The 24,050-nt window shown below is 35.7% G+C and overlaps 1 protein-coding gene across 1 annotated transcript; it reads left to right on the top strand.

The window, feature by feature from the left end:
* Nucleotides 1-1,793: 1,793 nt before the first annotated feature.
* On the top strand, nucleotides 1,794-23,591 carry LGSN (lengsin, lens protein with glutamine synthetase domain). The gene is made up of 4 exons (XM_035543077.1): nucleotides 1,794-1,823; nucleotides 9,270-10,257; nucleotides 20,008-20,186; nucleotides 22,392-23,591. Exons 1-4 carry the CDS (start codon nucleotides 1,794-1,796, stop codon nucleotides 23,589-23,591), a joined length of 2,397 nt encoding a protein of 798 aa, XP_035398970.1.
* The last annotated feature ends 459 nt before the right edge of the window (nucleotides 23,592-24,050 follow it).

Genomic DNA, 24,050 nt, shown 5'->3' with positions numbered 1-24,050 from the left:
GAAATAGTTGTAAACCGCAGTGACGGTGAAGTGAGATTTTGGCCACTAGCCAGCAGAGAGCTCCCCTGAGCTGGCAGTTATCTGCTGCAATAGCTGTCATAAGAGAAGCTGTCTCTCTTTTTTAGCTACTGAAGAGAGGCTAATGGGATAATTGAGCAGTTTCCATTTTCTCATTACCATGTATTCATCACAGTGCATACAAAGTATCTGTAGTTAAAATATTAACTGACCACTTTTGTTAATGGCTGGTCTCTGTGTTGTATTTCTGAAGTGTCTAGGTTTTTAGATTAATATTTGATAAGTTGTGGCTGAAGTCCTGCATATTTAAATTAAATAATTACACAAACTCATGATATCAGTACTACATTCTAAAAGAAACAGAATGTTTTGCGTAAATCTCTGCTTCTCCTCCAGAGAACACGCTTATGGGCTGTTCTTTGGGGTCACTTTCCAGGGACGCTACAAAGAACATATATCCATGAAAACATTAGGGTACCTAGTACACCTTTGATGAGCTGTTAAAAATTAATTTGTAGCTAGTATAAGCTGAAGAAAGCATTTTTAGCACAATGTTGCATTGTTAATAGTCTTATGAGTAAGTCTATTTCTTGAACACTGATAAACTCACAGACGCAGATATTGTCCTGCTCTGCCTTGTGACAAGTGGGGCAGTTCAGAATAAGGGCAGTCAGAGCACTTGAGTAGATGGAGTAACTGAGATGAGAGCTCCAGAGCCTTTCAGTGCCTCCAAGTTGAGGAAGGGTTTTCAGAATCATTGTTTGGGTCCCAGGCACCTATCTTTATAAATTTAACTGAAGAAGCCAGAGATTTTTGTGAACTATAACTTCAAATACATAGTTGTTATTCTGATGGGGTAATTTTAACAAACTCAGTATTTTATTTTTGAAAAGTATGAAAAATTACTGAACCTGCTTTTTTGCACGATGAAGTGGTATTCTTAACATGATGCTCACGTGAGTTTATTGGGAGATCAGCTGCTGGCTGTAATCACACACAGTCATCCTCTAACATTAGGTCAGATAAAGGAATTGGATGAATGAAATATCAGTTAAACATAGTCCTTTGAATCCATATTAAAACAGATAACTAAAGAAGTATAAGAAAGGCAACCTTAGCTATCTGATCACTGATATGATTTTAGAGACCTGATGGAAAAAAAAAAAAAACAAAAAACAAAAAACAAACACTACAAAACAAACAAACAAACATACAAAACCCAAATCCTTCTCCCCAAGTCTACAAAAACCAGATCCACCAGTATTAATTAGCTACATGCAAGCACCTAGAACAGCAGTCTAGTACTTTGTGTTGTTCTTGTAATGTGCTGTGCCTTTCAAATTCCTACCTCTGTGCCCTGATAACATACTGTTGTTATAAAGTCCAGTATAGGTTTTACCTCGAAGGAGCCTAACAATAGCTTCTGTTCTAGAACAAAAATGGCTTGCTACAGAGCAAAAAAACCTTTTGTGAGGAGAAAAGTTGAGCAAAACAGTTTTATACTCAGTTGTCTTTGTTTCCAGGCAGGCAGCTAATAATGTGCATTTGTTATTTTACTACTTTAACACTGTTCCAGAAAGTGGTGCTCTTGGCCATGACACATTAGGGTTGCTCTGTATGGTTCATTACCTGCATAGCCTTCTGGGAAAAGAACTTTACAGCAATTCTGTTTTAACTAACCTTTGTTTCGTCCATACCTATAAATACGGGATGTACTTCTATTAGAATTTTACCAAGCTATTTCTAATGGTGACTTGAACTAGAATGAAGTGGACATGAACGAGAAGAAAGATCTTACTCAGGAGGTAAGGGACTGACTGTGAATGATATCTGAGCAGATAATATGATATAAAATACATTTTATATCTGCTTCAAGATTTTAAGTGAGCAAATACTTAATTGTGGTGTATGTGTATGTCTTCATGCATGTGTGTTGTGCATGGTCTAATTCTGAGCCAGATGCAGGTCAAAGAAAGACTTCTGGTTTAAGCTCAAACAACCATTTACCTTAGAAAGCAAGTCTAACACATTTTAATTTCCTATATCTTTCATTTATAACTTTAGCAAAAGTATCAGAAATAGAGGTCTAAAATCTGACCATTAGTATTTGTGGAAAAGTAGATTGACACCATTAATGTAAATGAAACCACTAAGATAAATGTCTGACCTGAAAGTGATGCTCTTAATTTGTTCTAATGAGCTGAGTGGAGTTGGAGCTGCTTAGTTTCTACATAAGTGCATTTTAAAGCTGATTCTGACCCTGAAGTTGTAATAAATATTTTCAACAAAATTAAAAACAAACAAAAAACAACAACCACTGTTATCTTGGGTAGGGTCCAAGAGATCTCATTGTGAAAAACATGAAATTAAAATGTTTAATTAAAAATACCAGGAACGATATAAGGTAGCTTGGAAGTAAAGGTGAAGGCAGACTTCCTGAGGCTACTAAAATTTTTTATCAAGGTGAACAAATGAATACTATGCTAGAGATATACCTTCTGTGAGTCACTAGCTGCCTCCCAGACCATCTTTGAATATGAAATGAGTCATAGAAATTAGACATAAAAATCCTGTAGATCATTAAGTCCATTTCCTTGCAAATGTCTTCCAGAGAGAGGATCAGTCATGTGTTAAATGGATCCTGTTCTTACATCTCATTTACACTACTGCAAGTTGCAGATGACACCACCAATGTACTTTTCTGGTCCAAAGTCATTTTGAAAGCAGGATCAGTTTCTTAATTTTGAGACTCCATCTTGCTTTAGGGAATTTTCTTACATGTTGCAGGTGGCACAGTCCAAGGGAAAATATTTGCAAATAACTTTACCATAAGGACTCTGCAGCCTTGAAGCAGTGAATCAATGACCTTGAGAGCTAATCTACTAATTGGATATGTAGCATGAAGGCTTTGGATGGGAGTAGCAGATGAAGGTAGATGTCAGATGTGAAAATAAGTGAGCTAAACTCTTCTATTCATTTTCCCATGAAGGACATTAATAATCCTGAGTATATTTAAAAGTTCCAAAAAAAGAAAGGAGACTTTGCTTCTGCTCCTAACATTATCACACATCTTCCCATGACCTATGGCAAGATTGTGCTTCACAGCTTCTCTAACTGCATAACAATCACATGTACCTAATATTTATGCCACTTGCAGGTCCTTCACAGGGAGGTTTTTGTAGCAGTAAATCACTCTCTGAGAACCACTTTATAAAACAAGGTCACTGAGAGAGAAATTAGTTACAGCAATAACTTGACAATGTGCTGTAATCTTCATGTCTCTAGCTTACAAACCACCAGTGTCTACTGACAGTAGCATACATTGTTTTAGCACTGCAGGCAAAAAACCAAAATCCTTCTCTGTTCCTGGAGCAACTCCCTGGAAATGTCTGTGCTGTCTTCTGTGGCATTCTCCTCCATGGACCAAATTCTCTCCTGGTATAAATCTGAGTAGCTCCAGTGACTCTAGTGAAGCTGCATTAATTCCCAGCAGTAGATAATTATTCCATCATCCTCTGCTCCTTTGCTGCCTGGTTGCTGGAGCAAGCAGCTGGGTAACCCTTTCCATCTGTCAGGGGAAGAGACAGAGAAAAAAACTTGGACATGGATGTACTAGATTTACGTACACTGTTATATAACGTCTTAAGGAGCACCTCTTGCTAAGACTTGAATTTTAGTTTTTGAGGTTTGTTGCCACATGAAAACATTAATTAACTTGACTGTACCAAACAGAGGAAGCTGCAAAGGGTAACCTGGTAACAGCCAGAGTGGGTCAGAGAAAGTTCTTCAGCATTTACTGTTCCATAACAATTGAAAGATAAAGTGCAATACAAAAATTGGTTTACTTTTGAAGTCTGGAAAAATGCTCAAACAATGTGAATAAGGCCAGTTGTCAACATCATTTGAACAATATTTTAAGATTTTTTTAGACTGGAAATTAGACTGGAAACATTTAATTTAAATTTTTCATCACTGCCTTTTATGATAGAAAAACAAATTCAAACCCGTGTGAAGCTATTTAACTTTAAATAAATAAAACATTCAGCCAAACACACCTTACATATTTTTGAATTTTAATACCAGATTTTCATGTCTTGATGTTCTATGCACAATGAGTCTTCCATTCTTGAAAAATCTTTAGTGATAACAGAGGAAGATCATCACAATTTGACCTCCTGACTCCCTGACCTCCTAACTAAATAATGGCTACAATTGGTTAATAATCTGAAAGAATAGAGAAAACAAGAATGTGATTGATACACCAGTGCTGTTTGCTGAGTGGCTGCATTACGTTTTTGGATAGCCAGTAGCAGAAACATTGGGTTATCTTGTTGATTATATATATAAAAGCTGCTGCTGGAGTTTCACTGTTCTCTCTTTCACTTTCTTTCTGTGATATAAATCCTAGTGCAGCTATTCATCTGCAGTTACTCAGGGAATCTTTTAAACCATATTTCTTTTCTCCCTTTTTTTTTCCTTTCATATGCTATAGTATGAGTTTTTTGTTATTTATTTTATTTATTTATTTATTTTCTCATTTCTCTGTCTCTCTCTGTCAGTAGATTTTTTTAGAGAGGTTTATAAATCCCAATAATGTTTGAGTTCTTTCCTAAGGTCAGGAAGGAAACAAAAGGTAAGAAAAAATAGAAGGTTCCCTCTGCAACCTCTGAATTTTTCTCATAGTACATTGCAGATATATTTTGAGTCATCTATAAAAGCCTTCTAAGGTAAAGGTTCAAGAACTGTCTCGGATTTTCACCTGTTCCACACACCAGATATTCCTGTGCTTATTATTCTTCCCAAAGGCAACACTTTACATTTCCAAATGTTCTTGGCTTGTGGATTGGCAGGTTTACAGATGAACTGCCATTTGGCAGTGCTGTATTTCATGATATAGTTAATGTTCCACTTCAGAGCTTGAACAAAGCTGAGAAGTGAACACAAACTGATTGAGATAAATTGCTTTAGATGTATGGCTTTTGTGTTGCCACAAGATATAAAATGTCTTTCAGCTGTAGGAGCCTGACGACATGCCAGCAGTGGCATGTAATTGGGTTAAGTAGAGCAAGCAATTTCATCTGCACAGGGCTGAAATATTTGCTTGCTGATACTGTCTTCTGTTCTCTACACCTTTTACCTGCCATTGTCATGTGAGAGCTGAACAGCAGGATATTCTCTTGTATAGCACCCTAATACAACGGTATTAGTGCTATACTTCATATAGTGCTATATTTTGTATAGCACCCTAATACAGTGCTGTAATACATAAGTGTAGCCCTGAAGCACTGTTTGTAGTTTGAGAACTTTGTTCTGTTGATAGTCACAAACATCCAGACTCTTGTGCACATGACATGATACACTCGGTGTCTAGTGAAGACATGCAAAGCTGTTATTTGTGTGAATTGAAATTATTCAATAACAAGACATTCAGTCTATTTCACCCCTAGTCTTCCTGCCTATTGTAGGACTCACAGTGGTCCACCCCTACTGAAAGCTTTCCAGGGCCAAATCCCCTGTGCAAAGGGGATCAATGTACCAGCATGAGTTACAGCACTGGGGCAAGAAGTCCCAAGAAGTCAAGACTTGGCAGAGTACTGATACCTATCAATGACATTTAACATCAGATACATCTTTTAGAGAACTTAAACTTTAGATTTATTGCATAGTATTGCATACAGTGTTTACATTTTGGAAGTAACCTTTCTGGCAATCACCACCTGAGTATTTATGAGTTAAGAAAGAGAAGAAAACTTCAAAACTTTCAAGATCTTTGACTGAGTGTGTCAGTAAATATTTGAAAATAAGAAACAAACAAACAAACAAACAGACAAAAAAAAACAACCCCATGAATGATTCTGAAACAAACGTTGGCTGAAAGAACTTTCACATAGCTATAGTAGCTCCTGTTAATTGTTGCCACACAGTAACAAAAATGTAGGAACATTCAGTAATTTCAGTAATGACATAAAAAATAATTAGAACTTTTGCCATATTAGTGCCATGAATATTTCTTTTTTCCTTTCTGCATAGCAGGACGCATGGTTCAATGAAATTATGTCATGATCACTATCCAGCTAAGTCTTTCAAGCTGATACTTGACTTGATTCTGTATTTTGTAAATGAATCTTTCTAGAAATAATAAATTAATGAGAAAATTCTTAGGTCCTATTTCCTGGGTTCTTCTGCCTCTGTGTCCAAGCACTAGACTCTTTCTGGTGGTAGACACACACATAAACTACTAGATAGTAAGGCTGTATAATAACTCATGCATATGACTATTTTTAATATGAAAGGATGCTATAACTGTACCTTGCAAAAACTTCAGCATTAGTCCACTTCAGAAAATGACATTAAATTACTTTAAAATGAAAATCCATACATATCTCAGTTTATTTAGAAGAATCATTCTTACACAGAGACAAAATCAAAGAGTGCCCTGTGCTGAGGGTCCTAAGTAATGCATAGATTGTTCTCTGTGTAAATGTAAGATTTTATTTTCTTTAAATGCAAAAAAGGTCAGTGTTCTTATTTAAGAGCAATGGGCACAATACCTTTTTCTATGATAAATATCCTACGATAAAAATGCAGTACCGTAGCCTCAATTTCTGTTGAGAAAATAAATTATTTGCAGAGTACTATAGCCACATTGGCCGTTAGAATTTTATTATGAAGAAATGTTTCCATTAATGGATATACAAGTGGTCAGTCCTTATCCTTCTCTTCTCTGTTCAGAAGGAATTTGTTTTGGTAAAGATTATAATGTGAACCTTGTGTTCAGGAAATCATTTAGCATGGTTAACTACACGAACAGGTAGATTTCTGATGTTTTACATTTGTTACATGAACTACTCTTTGTCTGACTTCAATATCTAAGTATTATACAAAAGGACGTGTTCATATTTAGTTATGTTCAACATATTTTCAAAGATCTACAATAGGGACAACTGACAAGAATTGAATCTAACATTAGAATTTTCAGTAGTTATCTTTAAGCACAGAATACAGAAATGCATTATAGGGCAGAAATGCAGATATTGTTATGTTATGTTACCGATTTCAAGCTATTGAAGAAGACAAAGGAAATATGAAGACTTCATAAAGAGGAAATCTGAATATTTTAATGATGGCAGTCTTTGCCGCAAAAGACGTTTAAGTAAATATTTTTAATAAATTCATTAAAAATGCAATCCTTTAATGATTATAGTTTTCATAGATGAAACTCTTCTCTCCTTTCGGAAAAAAAATATTTTATATATCTAGAAATTTAATTTGATGCCTATTTCATTTCAAAATGATTTAGGTTTCTCCATTTGGCAATCAGTAGTTCCCTAGCTTCACTTAAGTTGTATTACTAATGAGGATGTTAAAATGCTCCATTATAAGCAGTTCTTGTCTGCTTTGTTATTCAGGAACATTACTGAATGTAAATGAAGGAAACTTCATTACATTTTTATTCTGTTATGATACAGAGCTGTAAGAATTAGGCCTATTCTACATGGGTGAATGTGTAGAGGTATCAGAGTACACCCAGAATCACTTCATGAGAATAAACCAAAGCTTTTTGATGACAAAATGGAATCATTAGAAACTGAGTGCTAAAATTGAGGTAAGCAAAGATTTCTGTTGTCAATGAGACAGTAATCATGTCAATTCAAAGAGCCAACCAAGTCACGGTTGTGATATGTGCAAGGGAGTTACACGCAGAGAATGTCATGTCCTTCTTAGAGAGCTGGCAGTCATCTGCTTTCTGGGCTAGCAGGAGTGTCCCAGTGAGCTCCAAGAGAAGCTGTAGTTAAGTGCATCACAGAGATTCAGAGCAAGGGGGAGAGAGGAAGGAAATATTCCCTTGAGCTCTGTTTCAGGAAAAAAAGGTCTTATGCCTTTTTGACTGGGGCATTAATGGAAAACAGTGTAATGAGTGAACATAATGAGAAAATACGAGGAATAATACAGAAAAAGGGAGCTATTAATTATCTTAGTGGAAGCCATGTGACTGTTTCCTTCCATGTATGTTTCATACACTACTGCCTTTTCTTCTAAATGCTTTTGTCTGCCAGCAGGAAGCTCTTTTGCCTTATCCAGACTGGCATTCACTTTGCTTCTGTGCAGATCCCTATTTCTTCTGGAAATTCAGAAATTGGACAGAGTCTAGTCTTTGTGGAAAAGGTGAAGAACAGTAATAAAGATGGTATCTCTCAGTTTCCCAGTGATTTTACAGGTGTTAATTCCAGTCCGACCCAAGCAAACCAAGAACTCTTGGCTAAGTTGCTTAGTCATCCATAAATGCTTGAGCAGGATTTCGTGAGCAATATAACAGTTTGTGATCAGCTATGGAGTGATATATATTTTGGTTAAACAGTATTACAGAGTCTTCATTGGGACATCATGAGATGGAGAATTTGATCCCTACCTTGATAGTTTGCAAAATAATTAATTACGCACAGTGATGGGGTAATTACCCACAGTAATAGGACCACACATGGTCCTATCAGTTTACTTAGGAGAGGTGATTCAGACACTTCTTGACATTCTCTGGGATAATGCTAACAGATTAATTTTTGTTGCTCCTCTTTGCACCATCTCCATATTTTTTATATCAATTTAAAAATCTGCTCCCAACACTACAATGTAAATCATATCAATGCCAAATACAAAGGTAAACATCATCTTCTGGTTCTTTCCTCAATATATATCCAAATAGAGGTTTGTTCATTTGACAGCTGCCCTTGGAGTTTGGTTATTTGGCCAGACTAGATCCTTGAAATTCAGTTAAAGCCAGATTATTTTTAGGTTTCACTTCCCATACAATCCCAAATGATTGGCAGCGTTCTGTGTTTTAAGGCAATTTATTTCTTTTATAAATACAAATGTTTTTGATATGAACAAGAACATGTATAAATGTAATGATTAAAATACACTTTTTCACATTTAAAAGCCACTTTTTTGGACAAATGATGTCACACAGTGTACAGGGTCTTATATTTTCATTTATTAAGTCTGCCTAAAAATTAAATTATGAAGGTACTTTGACCAGTTTTGTTTTAAAACCTAAGACCTTCTCACTCAATTTTCAGTAAGAAAATTTTATCCAAATAGCATAATTTGAAGGTAGTAAGTATCCACAGAGACCTCCATGACCAAGAAGTGATGGAAATGCCACAAGGTAAATGAAGCTGGTGCTAGTAGACCATTCCTATGTTCTGTTTCATTCATGCATATTATTTAGTTGTATATTTTATTGCTGGTTACAGAACACATCTGGAAGTGCCAATGATGAAGTTGATGGCAACAATATATGTAGTTTCAGAAAGAAAAAAGGAGTCAAAGGTACAACAAAGCATGTTCCTCTGTTAGAAAATGAGAAGACGGAGTTGTCTCATACCTCGAAAATCCCAGATCCTCATCATCTTCAAGGAATCACTGGTTGTTCAGAACCACCATCACATCAATCTCTTCAAAACCTGACTAATTTTCCTCCAGTGCAAAAAGACAGAGGGGATAGTGGCAGTTCCCATTTTGTCAGCAGCGTGAAAGAAGACATGTCGGGGGAAACACATGAAATCCCAGAAAATTCCGGCACTGGGAAAAAAGTAATAGAAAAAATGCGTAAGAAGATAGATACACCAGATAAAACAAAGTTGCCTATGGGTGCACAAGCTGCCAGCAACACAGAAAAAGCTGGGTGTACAGACACAGTGTACAAGGAAGAGGACAGTGAAAAGATGGACTGTATACAAGAAGAACAGGGTAGGACAGATGAAGATAGCAAGTTTCATATGACAAAGACAGGCTTCATGGAGAGTACTGCAACCACACAAGGAAGAAGTACTGCAGAGTCCTTCACACCTGGCATTTCTGAACAAAGTCTGGAAGAGCTGAAAAAACTTCTAAGTGAAGGTCCTCTGCCTGACTATGGGCCCAATTGCAGTGGCAGGTCAGGTGGCACTTTTTCTCAGCAAAACCTGAAGCCTGGGGAGAAAATAGCTGACAAACAGGGCAGATCCTTTGAGATGTTTAGTCTCCATTTTGGAAAAGAGAATCAAAAGTACCATAGTTTCCACAAGGACGGAGTGGGACAGCAGAGCAAATCTCTTCTGGTCCTCAGCTCTGCTGGGTCTGATCAGCAACAGCCAGCAGGCGGTGAGGTGGATCAACCTATTCTGAGACAACCAGCAACTTCTACGAGTGCAGAAAGCACTGCTCCGGAGATTGAGTTCGGCTCTTCTGCAAGCCACACCGGTAAGGATATTTAGCCATCACCTGCTGTGCCGTTAAAGAAAATGCTTCTGTTATTTTGTGGGGTTCTGTGAAGTTGCAAAATTTAGTCAGAACTAATGAGAAAATTGACACCCGTAGTTTCTGTATCATTGGGGTGGATCAGAAGTTCTACCCTACATCTATGTTGAGTTTTTTAGAAAGTAAGGCATTTATGATGCCAAGCTGCCTGCCAAAAACTGCCATGCACAAGTGGTCATGTCATGTTCATTAAAACTGAAATATTTCCTCATTTAAACTAAGTGCAGGCAACATTTCCCAAAGGTCTGCTAGACACTGAAAAACTCTGAAGGCATTTGGGCTTCTTAAAATTTCCTTTTTGTTAACATATCCAGCAGTGGAAATTGCTCCCATGTAGGGATGATGTTTGCAATTATTAGTCCTGTGAGAGGACTGGAATGCAAAACATCTAATATAAACTATAGGGGAAGAAAAGCAAATGAGGCAGAGAACTTCCACTTATCTTCATGCTGTTCAATAAGTCCATTTTGGAAGTGTTTATAGAGCCAATTAATTGCTACTAATAGGTAGTGGTTTCTTTGAAACAGTAAAAACTAAACTTCTGGGCTAGCTGGATCAGCAAGCTGAAAGTTACTATTAACTATAATAATGTAATGGGCTTGAGCAGTTAGTTGCTTTGTGTCTGCTCCAGGAAGGACGCAAACAACAATTTGCCAGTTGAAGAGATATCAGGTTAATAAACTTCCAGGAGTATCAGGATCAGATAACATCATCAGCTTCTCAGGGCAGATATGATGTCCTCTGACTTATCTGACTGATACAATAAATATGAATCTTAACTCTTCATTAATAAAAAAAAATTGTCCATCATTGATTATATAATAAAATGTAATAGTCACAATTAAATTTGTATAACAATATTAAGTTATTCTGCTCTTTGAAAAGTCTGTTTTCGGATGGTAGAAACACGGTTGTATGTGCCCTGAAAACAGACAGTTTGAATATACCAAATTTTGTTGGCCACAGGAGGATTTTTCAGTAGACATTGTGTTAGCCAGTTTGAACAAATCTGAATAAGATATCCATGAATAGTTGTACATAGTGGGAGGTGTCCCTACCCATGGCAGGGGGCCTGGAACTAGGTGATCTTTGAGGTCCCTTCCAACCCAAACCATTCTATGATTCTATGATCATCAGAGCTAATTCAGTGCACTATATGAGAAATATAAAGGTCTGAAATGATATTTTGTGCTCAAACCACTCTCTATTTTTGTCTATTAGAATAAACAAGTTAGAGGATTATTTCTTAGCCTACAATGGATGTTGTTCCCTTACAATATTGCTTTTTATTTTTTTTTTTTTATTTTTCCCTGCTGAAAGGCTAGCAAAATTTATTGCCAAATTTAGATTACTACTGTTTTCTGCAAAACCAGAAAATAAGTTTTAAAAAATATAAAAAACTATTCTTTGTCATAACACCATTAAAAAAGTACAAGGAATAGATTAGATTAACTGTAGACTCCACAGAGAGATTTTAGCCACAATATTGCCACTAAAGTGTCTATCTAGTCAAGCTCATTTCTTTGTCAGTAGAGAAAGACAAAGACAGTCATCCTCTCTTCAAAGGCAGAATGGTTAATGAGAAATTGGCCTTGGGAAATTGGCTTCTCATTCCCCTCAATGGAGAAGAATTCTACATGTTTAGTTTAGATTATTTTCCTAACTCTGAAATGTCTAAATGAACCTGGTGTTAATTTTTATCTGTGTCACTGACAGTAACAAAGACTGTGAGAGAACTCTAGTTGAAAACTAACTATGAAGGGAGGTGAGGGAATCCTGTTTTGTCATATCTAAAACAAAACAAGTCTCGTAAGGTTTGGATTCCGTTTGTCTTTGACCAAACAAATGACAGGGTGCCGTGTATACTTTTATAGTTCCATTAATAAATGAAAACGAAAACCAACACACTCTTTGTGTAGAAATAGTTTCTACTTACATAGAAATGTGTGTGCTTTGAAATTAATCTTCATTGAATATACTTGGTAGCTCAAATGAAGGGAAGAAAGCTTTAGATAAAATTCTGCAGTCTTTAATGAGTCTTTGCATAAACAATATTTCATTGCTAATTAAGGTTTATAAGAAAAAATCCTAAATATTTTATTTTTATGACTAAAATATTATCTTGAACATTCTAGTTACCAAAGTGATTGAACAAAAGTCTTGGATCTAGACATGTATACTATACATCTATACTGTGTCTATCTGAAATACTACCCATATTCAGCAAATTTTCCAAACATTGGATTTACAGATTGTTCTCTTTGTGTCTTTGTTTAATATAGAATATAAAGTAGGACAGCGTTGAAATTATATGACTATAATAAATAATTATTAGATAAATAGTGCCCAGTGTAATTCTTTAGTTGTTATGTTGAGCACTTACAGATATTTGGATGTCTGGAGTATACCTTACTGTTCTAAAACTACACACCTGTCCTTTCAGTTATGGGACAATCACTAGCTGGAAGCAATAGGAGGGCTAAAACATAGCTGGGACTTATTGTAATGCAGAGGATTGAAATACAGCCATGCTAGTTACCTGGTTAACATCTCTCAAAAAAAAAAGTCCATGCATTTGTTCCAAAATTCTGTTTGGAAGTTGCGTGGGATTTCTATTCATCTTCTGAATACTTTATATTGCTTGCCAGCTCTTTTGTGAAAAGAAGTGTTTGAGGGCAATAATAATAATAATATATTATTATTATTATTATTATTATTAATAATAATAATAATAACTAACAATGCAGGATAATAATAATAATAAAAAAATAAATTACACCCAAAGTATTTGGCCAATATGAAAAATACTGTTTAGACACTGTCAGTGAAACTGGAGCTGAAACTAAAGCTCTTTGAATTTAATTCATCACCATGGAAAGATAGAAGCTAACACAGCTAATTAGTCAACTCTACTGACTGCATTAATATGAATTTATGAATTTTATTTGCATAAGTATCCATATATGATAATTATGGGCACTTCTGCAAATTAGCATGTAGTCATTAATAATCAGATGCTTCGTAAGCTGTTCACTGCCTATGATCTTGGGAGACCAAGAGAGAGTCTTCCAAACAGTAAAAATGCAGATGAAGTTTCATGTGTATAGCATTACACAACACTTTATAGCATGTAGATATACACACAGGAATGCACGTATTATATATGTAGTATATAATATAAATGTATATTAACCTCACTGAACTGAAAACATATCCCACGTTGCTTTACATACTGCTAAACTGAAATGTTTATACTGTGGTAACCAGAGAGGAGACCGAAGAAAATTTTACATGAGAAATCTGGAGTTCCCAAGGATCATGATTCACAACATGGGTGGGGTTCTCTTTGTCACAGAAAGAAATTAATTGCCAGAGTCGGGGAGTGCAGGTGGCTTCAGCAGCCATCTGGGCCACCCAGTATATGACAGAGGGACCTGAACAACCTGGTGCCGCTGCACAGGCTTAGGACAAAACTCTCCTCTGGATCTTAAGAGACAGCAGCATCTCCATGTAGCTGTGGGTGGGCAACACACTGTAATCGGGCTATCAAGGGGGCTTCAAATGCCCTTTTGTACATCCTGGTCTGTAGCTGAGAAAAAAAAAAAAAAAAAAAAAAAAGGAAGAGCTAAAATATGCACAGCTCCAGGAATGAGTCCTCTCAACAGGGCTGATCTCGTGCATATGTCAAGTAAGGACATGCAAATGTGACCAGCATTGGATCAGGAACTGCAGGAGGGTGGAGGAAATTTCTGAAGAATGAAAATATGTCTTAACTATAGCTGTAGGCATCACAAGTTACCTAGTGACTGTTGAAATGTTAGGTGCACAGAAGAAAAACTCCAACATGAGAAGTTATTCACGTGTTGACCCCAAATATTCAAGTTACTATTAGGTCCTTTGGTAAATTCTCCTTTTAAGGAAAAGCATGTCATAGAATCATAGAATATCCTGAGTTGGAACGGACCCATATGTTAAATAGCTGCTAACAGGCTATATTTCTTATATTTCTTAAGAGGGGAACTAATCGATTCTATGAGCACTTTTCCATTACAATGAGTAATCTCACGATGCCATTCTTAACATGTTCAAAGCTCTCACTGTTGGTAAAAAGGCAGTTAGAAGGGATGATAACTGGTATTTACAGGCAGAAGTATGAAAAGAAGACTTTCATAGAATGCAAATAGCATAGACTTTTTGCTCCACAGAAACCAATGTTTGTCCACATGTTTTTAACAAAGTCTGAACTCCTTGCTGCCAGAGTTCACCACCCCTGTGCTCACCTGGAAGAGGCATGTCTGTTCCCACTGATTTTGCTCAGTGATCAGGAAGTAGAAATAAAGACACTTTAGGAGCTGTAAGTGGAGACTGGAGATGTTTGTAAAATCCTGTTCTGGGCTGATCATGTTCAGTACCTCTTGGAGTCATTCCTGCATGACCTTGGAGATTACTGTGGGGAAGACAGTGTTTTTGACTTGCTGGTCTTCTCTGCTTTATATTTTATATAATCTGTTCTGTTCTCACAGCTCTCCCAAAGAGAAAAAAACAATGCTATGCTATTTCATCATGTTCCTTCCTTATACCCTATCTGCCGTTCATTTTTTTTTCTGATATTGCTTTTTCAACATTTTGAACTCAACTTGAATATAACTTGGCTTAAGCTTGGCTCCTTCCTAAACCTTCTTGATTGCCCCTATTTTCTGCCAAACAAACCATCATATTTTCTTTTTCTTTCATTTTCTCCTTAGAGCTGAGCTGTATATAACTTGCTACAATTTTTTTTTTTGCCTCACAAGCTGTAAGAGCAGATATTTTTCTTTAAAGCAAACCAAAACTCCTAAGTCCTTTATCTTCCATACCAATAGCTGAAAATCTCTTCCTGCTGTGTGACTCTGTATGATTTTCCATTTTTTTTCTTGATCTATACAAAACAAAAATGCTCAGATAGCATTTCCATCCTATCTTTCTGCTCTATTATGTACCCTTTTGGGTGAAATTCTTCTCACCTGTCTCTGGTGCCTGCAGTAAGCTAGTCATCCTGTAGCTCTGTGAGAAAAAGAGGTATAGTCAGACAGTAATTCTTCCTGTCCTTTAGAAATGCTTAGTTTCTCTCTAATAACAGTGATAGTAACAATTGCCAAAACAATTAGTTTAGACCTAATGTAAGTGAAATAGATTCTCTGCTTGATTTCTTTGCTTGCCACCTCTCCTTCTATAATGTATTCAAGAAGAATTTAGTCTCTACCTTGACTATTGTGCAAAACCTTCTTTTCCCTAAATAATTTTACTTTTGGCTAATGTGGTTCTTGCACTCGTTTTTTTTTTTTTTTTTAAGACTTTTTTTTTCCTCATTAGTTCAAATATTTTTAACTCAGAAGGGGCTATCTAGTTTGCAATACTGTATAACTCACTTCATGGAACTTGGCTTAATGATTCCTCTCTTAAATCCAATTTTTCTATTTGAGTTTGAAGAAAGGCATGGCACTCTAGATCCATCATATTTAAGATTATCGATTAGGTATTACTCACATTATTATTTTCAGACATTTCTACATATTATATTTTCAACTTTTCTTGTCTAGGTGGAATCGTCTCTAACTTTTATATAAAACTGTGATCATTTTCTCATTCAATACAGAACAGCCATTTTATAAAACACCCTGGAAGATAGAAAAAATGAGTCTTTTATTTTATCTTCCATCAATTGGTAAATAAAATTATATTTTGTATTTTAATTCTCAATAATGTAGCTCCTCTGAGAAGCCATGTCATGTACTGTCATACAGTTTGGAAAGAATAATCTATGGATGGTTGAAACTGGCCTCTAAATTAGATATGAAACTCATGAAAAAGAGCTGAACTTCTCTGTGACCACATTAGTTTAAAAAGCCATTTTCAGAGTTAAGATTAAAAAGGAAAACAAGATAAAATGAGACAAAGAAACAGATGGAAAAACATTCCAATATGAAAATCAAACAGATCAGGGAAATATTTTTACTTTCTCCCACACTTTAATAATTTTTTGGTATGCTTACATCTTTCTTCCCCTGTCAAAGGTCTTGTAGGGGAGAAAAAAATAAGAGTTATGGAACACCTTTTGACTGCAGAAATCAATATTGTAAACATTTTTGGTGAAACTATAATTAGGTGAAAATAAAGTTAAATTACATAATGTTTTCAAGTGTAAATGTTTCTGATTGCTATTCATATCAATACTACTATTTAAATATAACTCAGTACTCCTACTTACCATGTTAAAAAACAGATGGGGATACAAAAGAGAGATTTTAAATACTAGCAGTAAGAATGATGTATAGCATTGGAAAGGCTGTCATATGAGGTTTGAGAAAGAGGCTGTTAATGTTTTAAGACAAATGTAAGAATATGCTGTACAAACCAAGTACACTGTCTGCTCTTGAATACACAGACCAGAGTCATGTAAAGATGAATGGCTATATTTAAGTTAGTACTGACAAGTATTTTCATAGGATTTAGAAGGGTGTAAATGTATTTATCCCGTGGGACACAATGCCAGTGAATATCGTCTACCCAAGACTTATAAAGGGGGTCAATATCACACAGACCTTTAGAGCACCCAATGACAGCTTTCTAAGGGCACCCAGACCCTTTCTCATGGGACAGGAAGAGGGAGCAGAGCAGCTATGTGACTGCAGCAGGGTTGTATCTAGCACAGCTGGTGCTGCTGGAAGAAGAGACTTGAGGGGACCAGTGGAAATGTGGTCCATTCTCCAGTGCATGATCTGTATCTGGAGGCTACCTCCTGGTATCTGCTGTTATTGCCTTATGATACCTTGGTGGTTGTATTTCTCAAAGAAGAGTTTCCAATATTACTACATTTGTTAGGTCAGCCTTTTCCTGTCACTGTTAAGTCCCCTGGCAACATGTAACACGTTCTTTTCATTTCATCAGTTTGACACAGTCACCTCTTATAGAACTGAGAAATTGTTTGCTTTAGATGCTGTGTGATTTAACAAGAGACCATGGGAAAGAATTTCTTTGAACAAGCAGATAACGACAGATTGATCTGGGACATGCGGACTTTCCTTCTGTGATGGTACTTTTCTGAGAATATAAAGCAAATGTTAACAATTTGCCCTAGACAGAAGTCAGCTGTTCTTAGGAAACTGAATGATTTCAATAGTAATGATTGAAGAATGACATCACTCTTCTGCTAGAAATAATCATAATACTATAGTTTGTAGAGTTTGTAGATTTAGGGGGTAAAATAATATTTATAGTTTTGTATATTCATATTAAAAAAATATATATGTAGATAATTTACGTGGATTAGTAGCTAGTTTGTAGTAATTGCAAAACAAACATAAGCCATACTAATTTTTTCTCTGTGGTAACTTGAATTGGAAATACAGACAGAAACATAGAAACATTGAATGCTTTCCTGTGTACTACTGATTAAACATAAATATCTAAAGATCTACATGTATCATTTTGTTTTATAAAAGAAATACAGTATGGATTTATAAATATTTTTTAAAATGAAAATCTGAAACCAAATCTGAACACCCTGTGAAATGTACATACATGTTTCTGTAAGTAGAGTTTATGAATTGAGAATGAATTTGTTGTTACTTCTACAGTCCCAGGGAGCTAGGGAAACAATTACACTCATGGATACAGTCCTACCTCATAAGAATGTAAGACTGTGCATTAAATTCAGGTAGAAACTTATTTATTAGCTACCTTCTCTCCAGTAGCTATTGCTCTAGTTAAAGACCATACGAACTGGGAAAAGACAAAGTACTCAGATCCTCAGTACACCTTTCCAAACTTTAGTCATCACTAGCTTCATGGACTTAGTTTGCCAGTGATTTATACAGCAGCTACCAACAAAATATATTTTTGGGACTTGTGCTGGAGAAATATAAGTATTGTTATTAATCAGTCATTCTATATATTATGCAAAAAAAATCCCCTTTCATATTTTCAAAATCAGAGATATTAAGTCTTAAGACAGATATTAATATTTTTATCTATCATATAATTTACAAGAGCTTATCATTTCAGTGGGAAAGACAACATACAAATGATATCATAAATAACAAAGTGCCTCTAAAAAGTATGCGAAAGTTGTGGGAATGTTTCTATTGATTCTAACAGATTTTGTGTCAAGAATCTTGTAAATAAAATAAATGTCTGTCTTTTGACTATTGTGTTGTCCAAATTAGTATTTAGGCTAGTTTTAGACTACTACTAGGTCAATGTTAATTTTAGTTTTAGATAAATCTAGAAAAATTTATCATTAATCATAACAAATGCAACTGGAGAAGACAATTTTTGCTTTTTCAGTTAATTGTTTTTACTTTTTTAATGTTTACACATGAGTTAAACACTTGTAGAATAAAGGCTTGAGCACTGTTTTTAGATTGAAAAACCTCAGGCTTCTTACACTTTTTAGAATGTTTATGAACTCTATCCGTCTGATAAATAGCCACAGTTTATTTTCTGTTAATAGATGGCTAATTGATGGTCCGTAAGGAGGTCAAATTTGCTAAAATTCAGTAAACATTTATGCTGTAAAACAAAGTTATAGGACAACTGAATTGGAATTCAAATAACAATTACTTGGATGACATAAGTAAGATAAGGATAGTTTACATATATTCTGTGCTCACTAGTTGTGTTTTAGCTGCTATTGTAACACAGAATGTAACACAAAATTTAAACAATACTTCCTTATTCAATGTACATCTATTTAAGGACATAGTGCCCTGATGTTTATAGAAGACAGAAGAAAAAAGGTATTTCAATAAGCAGCTCACAACTGAAGCAAATGAAAGGGAAAGAGGTCATAAGAAGAAGTGGATGTTACAATTATTTTTTTTTCCTTGGTTTTACCCTTTTACTTTATACTTTTTTTTTTCTTAATATCAGATTTTGCCCTTGATTTAATAAGTTTATTGTAGTAAATTGAAATTAATGTTTTATTCAGTTTAGCTTGGATAGTAATAATACTTAGATACTTAAAAGGAAAGCCATCTGGCAGATGAAGAGGTTTGTGAAAAGAAGTTACAGTGCCTAGGTCTCTGCTCCATTATAAAAGTTATACTCAAACGTTACTGCTTTTATATCAAGAAGTTTATACTGTCCTACAGCTGCTGTAATACAGTAAAGAAGGCAACTCTATTCCAGTAAATGCATAAACTTCTCTTAAATGTCTGCTGCTTGTGGAGAAGACTGCAGGCTTCCTCAGAAGGTATTGGGAAAGATTTAATAGATAAGTGCCCTTTTTATTACATTTCTGTATCCACATGCTTTTCGAAGGCATTAAAGAAATACAGCACCCGAATTCTATCAGGTTTCAGTGAGAAACAGATATCCAGCTGATATTTGTGCTCCTAAATTCACCCAACAAAACAGCTGAGGTATCCCTAAGAAATTCCTGGATTTACTACATGATACTTCTGTGTTTTCTTATCACAATAAAAATTCATTCAAATTATAGACCACTCCAGAAAACAAGGGATTCTATATGGATCCTCAGGTGAAAAAATTGCCTGTTTACTTACAAAAATGTTTTGTGATCCATATCTTTTTCTCAGTTCTGTTTTTACACTGTTTTTTGTCAGTTTGCCACTATTGCACTTTTTTAGGAGAACAACCTGTATTCCAGCATTCATTATTTTGTTTGATGTGAACATTCCTCTTCACTTATAGCATCCAGCAGAGAGCCTGATATAAACAGCCTCAGAAATCCAACTCTCCTTCACCTCTTCTCTCATATTGAATTTATTAAGCAGCAGATGGCCAGAGACAACATACAGTTCGTCAGATTTGAATCAATAGACCTCCACGGTGTGTCAAGATCAAAGAATGTTCCTTCTCGCTTTTTTCATGTAAGTATTTTGGTTTTTAGGTATATCATAATGTATTTTCATGGCATCATCCTTAATTTATGTTATATATATATATTATTTTTGAAGTGCAGGCAGAAAGTTCAACTTCGAACAAATTATCTGTTCCTTCTACTTATTAATGTTCCCAAAAGATCTATACTTTCCCCCTCCCCCCCCGCTATAATTTAGATTACCCTCTTTTCCACAAAAATGGTAATCTAAAGAAGTAAATCTAATAATTTCAGTTATTTGCGCTTCTAATAATCTCTTTCCTCAGAATCATCAAGTTCAACACAATTAAAGATTTTGGTTCCTGAATATCAGTAAATTGTAAAGAGAAAGTGTAACCACTAACAGAAAGAAAATGAGGAAATGAAAATGCCTTTAGCTATGAGTCAATCAGATGAGAAAATAATGATTTAATAGCAATACTTGCCATATGATGATTCAGGGAATAAGAACCAAATTAAGAAGCAGTTGTATCCCTGACTAGTCAGCCTTTTCAGTATATTGCTTCTGTGATACTTCATGTGCATAGCTATATTATACTTTCACTCATATCAGTACAAATATTTTAAGCATGATCACAAAAAAAATAAAAAAAAATCATCAAGACAAGATATAGAACACTTTTGTTTCAAGCTACTTCTGAAGCCTGAGCAATATTTTCATTATTTTCCTTTTAGATTTTCCTAAACTGCATCTGTATCATCTAGATACAATTTGATTTCATTGGTGTTATTTAGATTTTATCAAAATAAACTTTCTCTCTGTCATTTTAATTGTTTTGAGAGGTTAACTGCAACTTAACTTAAGTGAACCTGCAAATGTCTATTTCATGTTGTTCAAAGACAGCCTCTGTGTTTACCTTACTTACCAGCTCAAAAAATGGAGGCCTTGGGTGACAGATTAAATTTTTGGACACTGAAAAAATGTGTATGTGTATACACACATATATCTGTATGTATATGCACAGAAGAGAGTGAAAATTTATTTATTTATTTATTTATTTTTTGGTGGAGGTTTTGGTGGACAGAGAGGTGGGTGTAATATAGGGCGTTTACCTTCAGTACTTCTTCAGTGTTGAATGGACAGCTTAGATACCTTGCAGCAGTATTCACCAAAGTGGGCAGTTTTGTTTATGGGTGTTAGTGAGAATTGTTACCAGTGGATTTCCATCTGTTTTAGAGAAGGCAGACATTTATTTATTAATTTTAAGAGGAGCTGTTATGTGCAGTTTGAAGTGTTTAAAAAATATTCCATCTGGATAAGCAAAATTTTGTTTTATCAGCCAGAGACAGAACTAAAAGGTTTCCCCCTTTTTAGGTTCATTTTGTGTCTTCTGATCATTCAGATGGCAATCCTTTCTCTTAGATGAATAAATGTAAGACATAAACATGAGCCAAGTTTCACTAAGTAGGTGTTGGCATAATTGTTGGCCCGTCCCCTCCCCTCCCCTCCCATCCCCTCCTGTCCCCTCCCCTCCCCTCCTGTCCCCTCCCCTCCCCTCCCCTCCCCTCCTGTCCCCTCCCCTCCTCTCCTCTCCTCTCCTCTCCTCTCCTCTCCTCTCCTCTCCTCTCCTCTCCTCTCCTCTCCTCTCCTCTCCTCTCCTCTCCTCTCCTCTCCTCTCCTCTCCTCTCCTCTCCTCTCCTCTCCTCTCCTCTCCTCTCCTCTCCTCTCCTCTCCCTCTTTTTTCCCCTTATTTGACAGATCCATACATTTTTGGCTTAACTTTGCAACTGAAAAATGGTGAGGTATGCGTTATGACATTTAAAGGGAAGTGACAGACTGAATTTGTTTTGCCATGAGTCTTGTATGGTCACTTGGATCTATGTAAAGTAAATGCTCTGAGAATGTGAAAGCCTAAAAATGTGATTATAAATAAAAGCTTGACTTGCAAAGTTTCCATATAACTGATGATTCCATAATTGTACAACGACCATGGAAGATTAGGTGTTGAACAATTTTTTTTTTTTTCAGTTATGGATGGGAATTTAAAAAGCAATCATCAGGGTATCTGATGCCAGGGTTTTCATTGGGTTTCACATTGACACCATAATTGGCTGTTATCCACCACCTCAGTGATAACTGTCTTAGGTGTTCTTTTATTCCAGCTAAGAGTCTGTGTTTTGTAAATTTAACATACATAGAAATACTGTTCGGTTCTTTCTCATTTGGTAATCTGTCATTCTGCTCTGTGTTTAGGAAAAAGCAATTCATGGTGTTGCCATGCCCAGAAGTTATCTTGAACTGACCCTGAATCCTAAGGATAATGAAATAGATTACATAAATGCAACAAATTTTAATTGTGACATAATCCTCAACCCTGATTTATCAACGTTTCGAATTCTACCCTGGACTGAGCAGACTGCTAGAGTGATATGTGATTCTTTCACTGTACTGGGCAACCCTCTAATGACCTCACCTAGGCACATTGCCAAGAAGCAGCTGAGCCAGCTTCAGGACAATGGCTTTTCTCTACACTCTGCCTTCACTTATGAATTTTGTATTTATGGCATTACTGAGGTTGTAAATTCAAAGACAATATCCTTTCCTGCAGCAACGATACTAAATAACCATGACCAGACATTCATTCAGGAGCTCATTGAAGGAATGTATTATACTGGAGCCAACATTGAAAGCTTTTCTTCTTCCAGTGGGCCTGGACAAATGGAGATCACTTTTCATCCAGCATTTGGAATAGATGCTGCTGACAGTGCCTTCACATTTAGAACAGGCATTAAAGAGGTGGCTAAGAAGTATAACTATGTAGCTAGCTTTTTCTCAGAATCAGGATTCTACAATTCAGGGGCTCTTTCACACAGCCTGTGGGATGTGAATGGCCAAAAGAATTTGTTTTCTACTGGTTATGGAGTTGAGGAGCTCACAGATATTGGAACAAATTGGCTATCTGGTCTCTTGGCACACTCAGCAGCTATTAGCTGTTTGATGGCTCCTACCACCAGCTGCCGTAAGCCTTATTCCAAATACAGTAAAGAATCAAAAGAGACTGTAAATGCAAAATGGGCATATAATGATAACAGCTGTGCCTTTAATGTCAAATGTCACGTTGGAAAAGGTACTCATATAGAGAATAAATTAAGTTCTGCTACAGCAAACCCCTACCTCGTGCTCGCTGCTACAGTTGCTGCAGGTCTAGATGGAATAAAAAGAGGACTTAGGTATGATGATATGTCCCAAGAAGAAAACCGTGTTTCTGATCTGAAACCTTCATCCATCCCTTTGAAGCTAGAAGATGCTCTTGTTGCACTTGAGAAAGATTCATGCATTCAGGAAGCATTAGGTGAAACTTTTATCAGATATTTTGTTGCCATGAAACATTATGAGTTAGAAACTGAAGAAATGGATATTGAAAGGAATAAATGCCTGGGGTATTTTATTTAGAAGGAGCATTCTTCTGTAGTAATGCTGTGTAAATGCATATACTGTAGACAAGTATCTTGAAATTAATAAATATATTTTAAATTATTTTTATTTTTTATTTTTAAAAACAGTATTTTTAAAGTGAATTTAAGTGAACAGACCTGCTGGTGAAAAGAAGAAAAGAGTAAATGAAATAGAAAAGACCAATTGTACAACTATAATAGGACTGTATAATGTGGAGAAAAGCAGGAGTAATGGAGTGAAAGGTGGCAGTCAGGAAAATTGAAGGTGAAGGAATTTTTGTTCCATTTGGCTTTGGGATTTCTCCCAGCCTATTCAGTAGGTGAAAGGTTGATAAACCAGAAGAATTTAACTTCAATTTAAAACTTCAGCTAGAATGATGAACATTGTAGAAATAGGGGCAAAAGACTCTCCCAGGCCAGAGAACCTGAGAGACAGGAATCAGTATTTTAGTAGTAA

Source organism: Cygnus atratus, chromosome 3 (genome assembly GCF_013377495.2).
Source record: "Cygnus atratus isolate AKBS03 ecotype Queensland, Australia chromosome 3, CAtr_DNAZoo_HiC_assembly, whole genome shotgun sequence".
Lineage (NCBI taxonomy): Eukaryota > Metazoa > Chordata > Aves > Anseriformes > Anatidae > Cygnus > Cygnus atratus.
The sequence above is the reverse complement of the archived record's forward strand: the minus strand, read 5'-3'. Positions and strand labels throughout refer to the sequence as shown.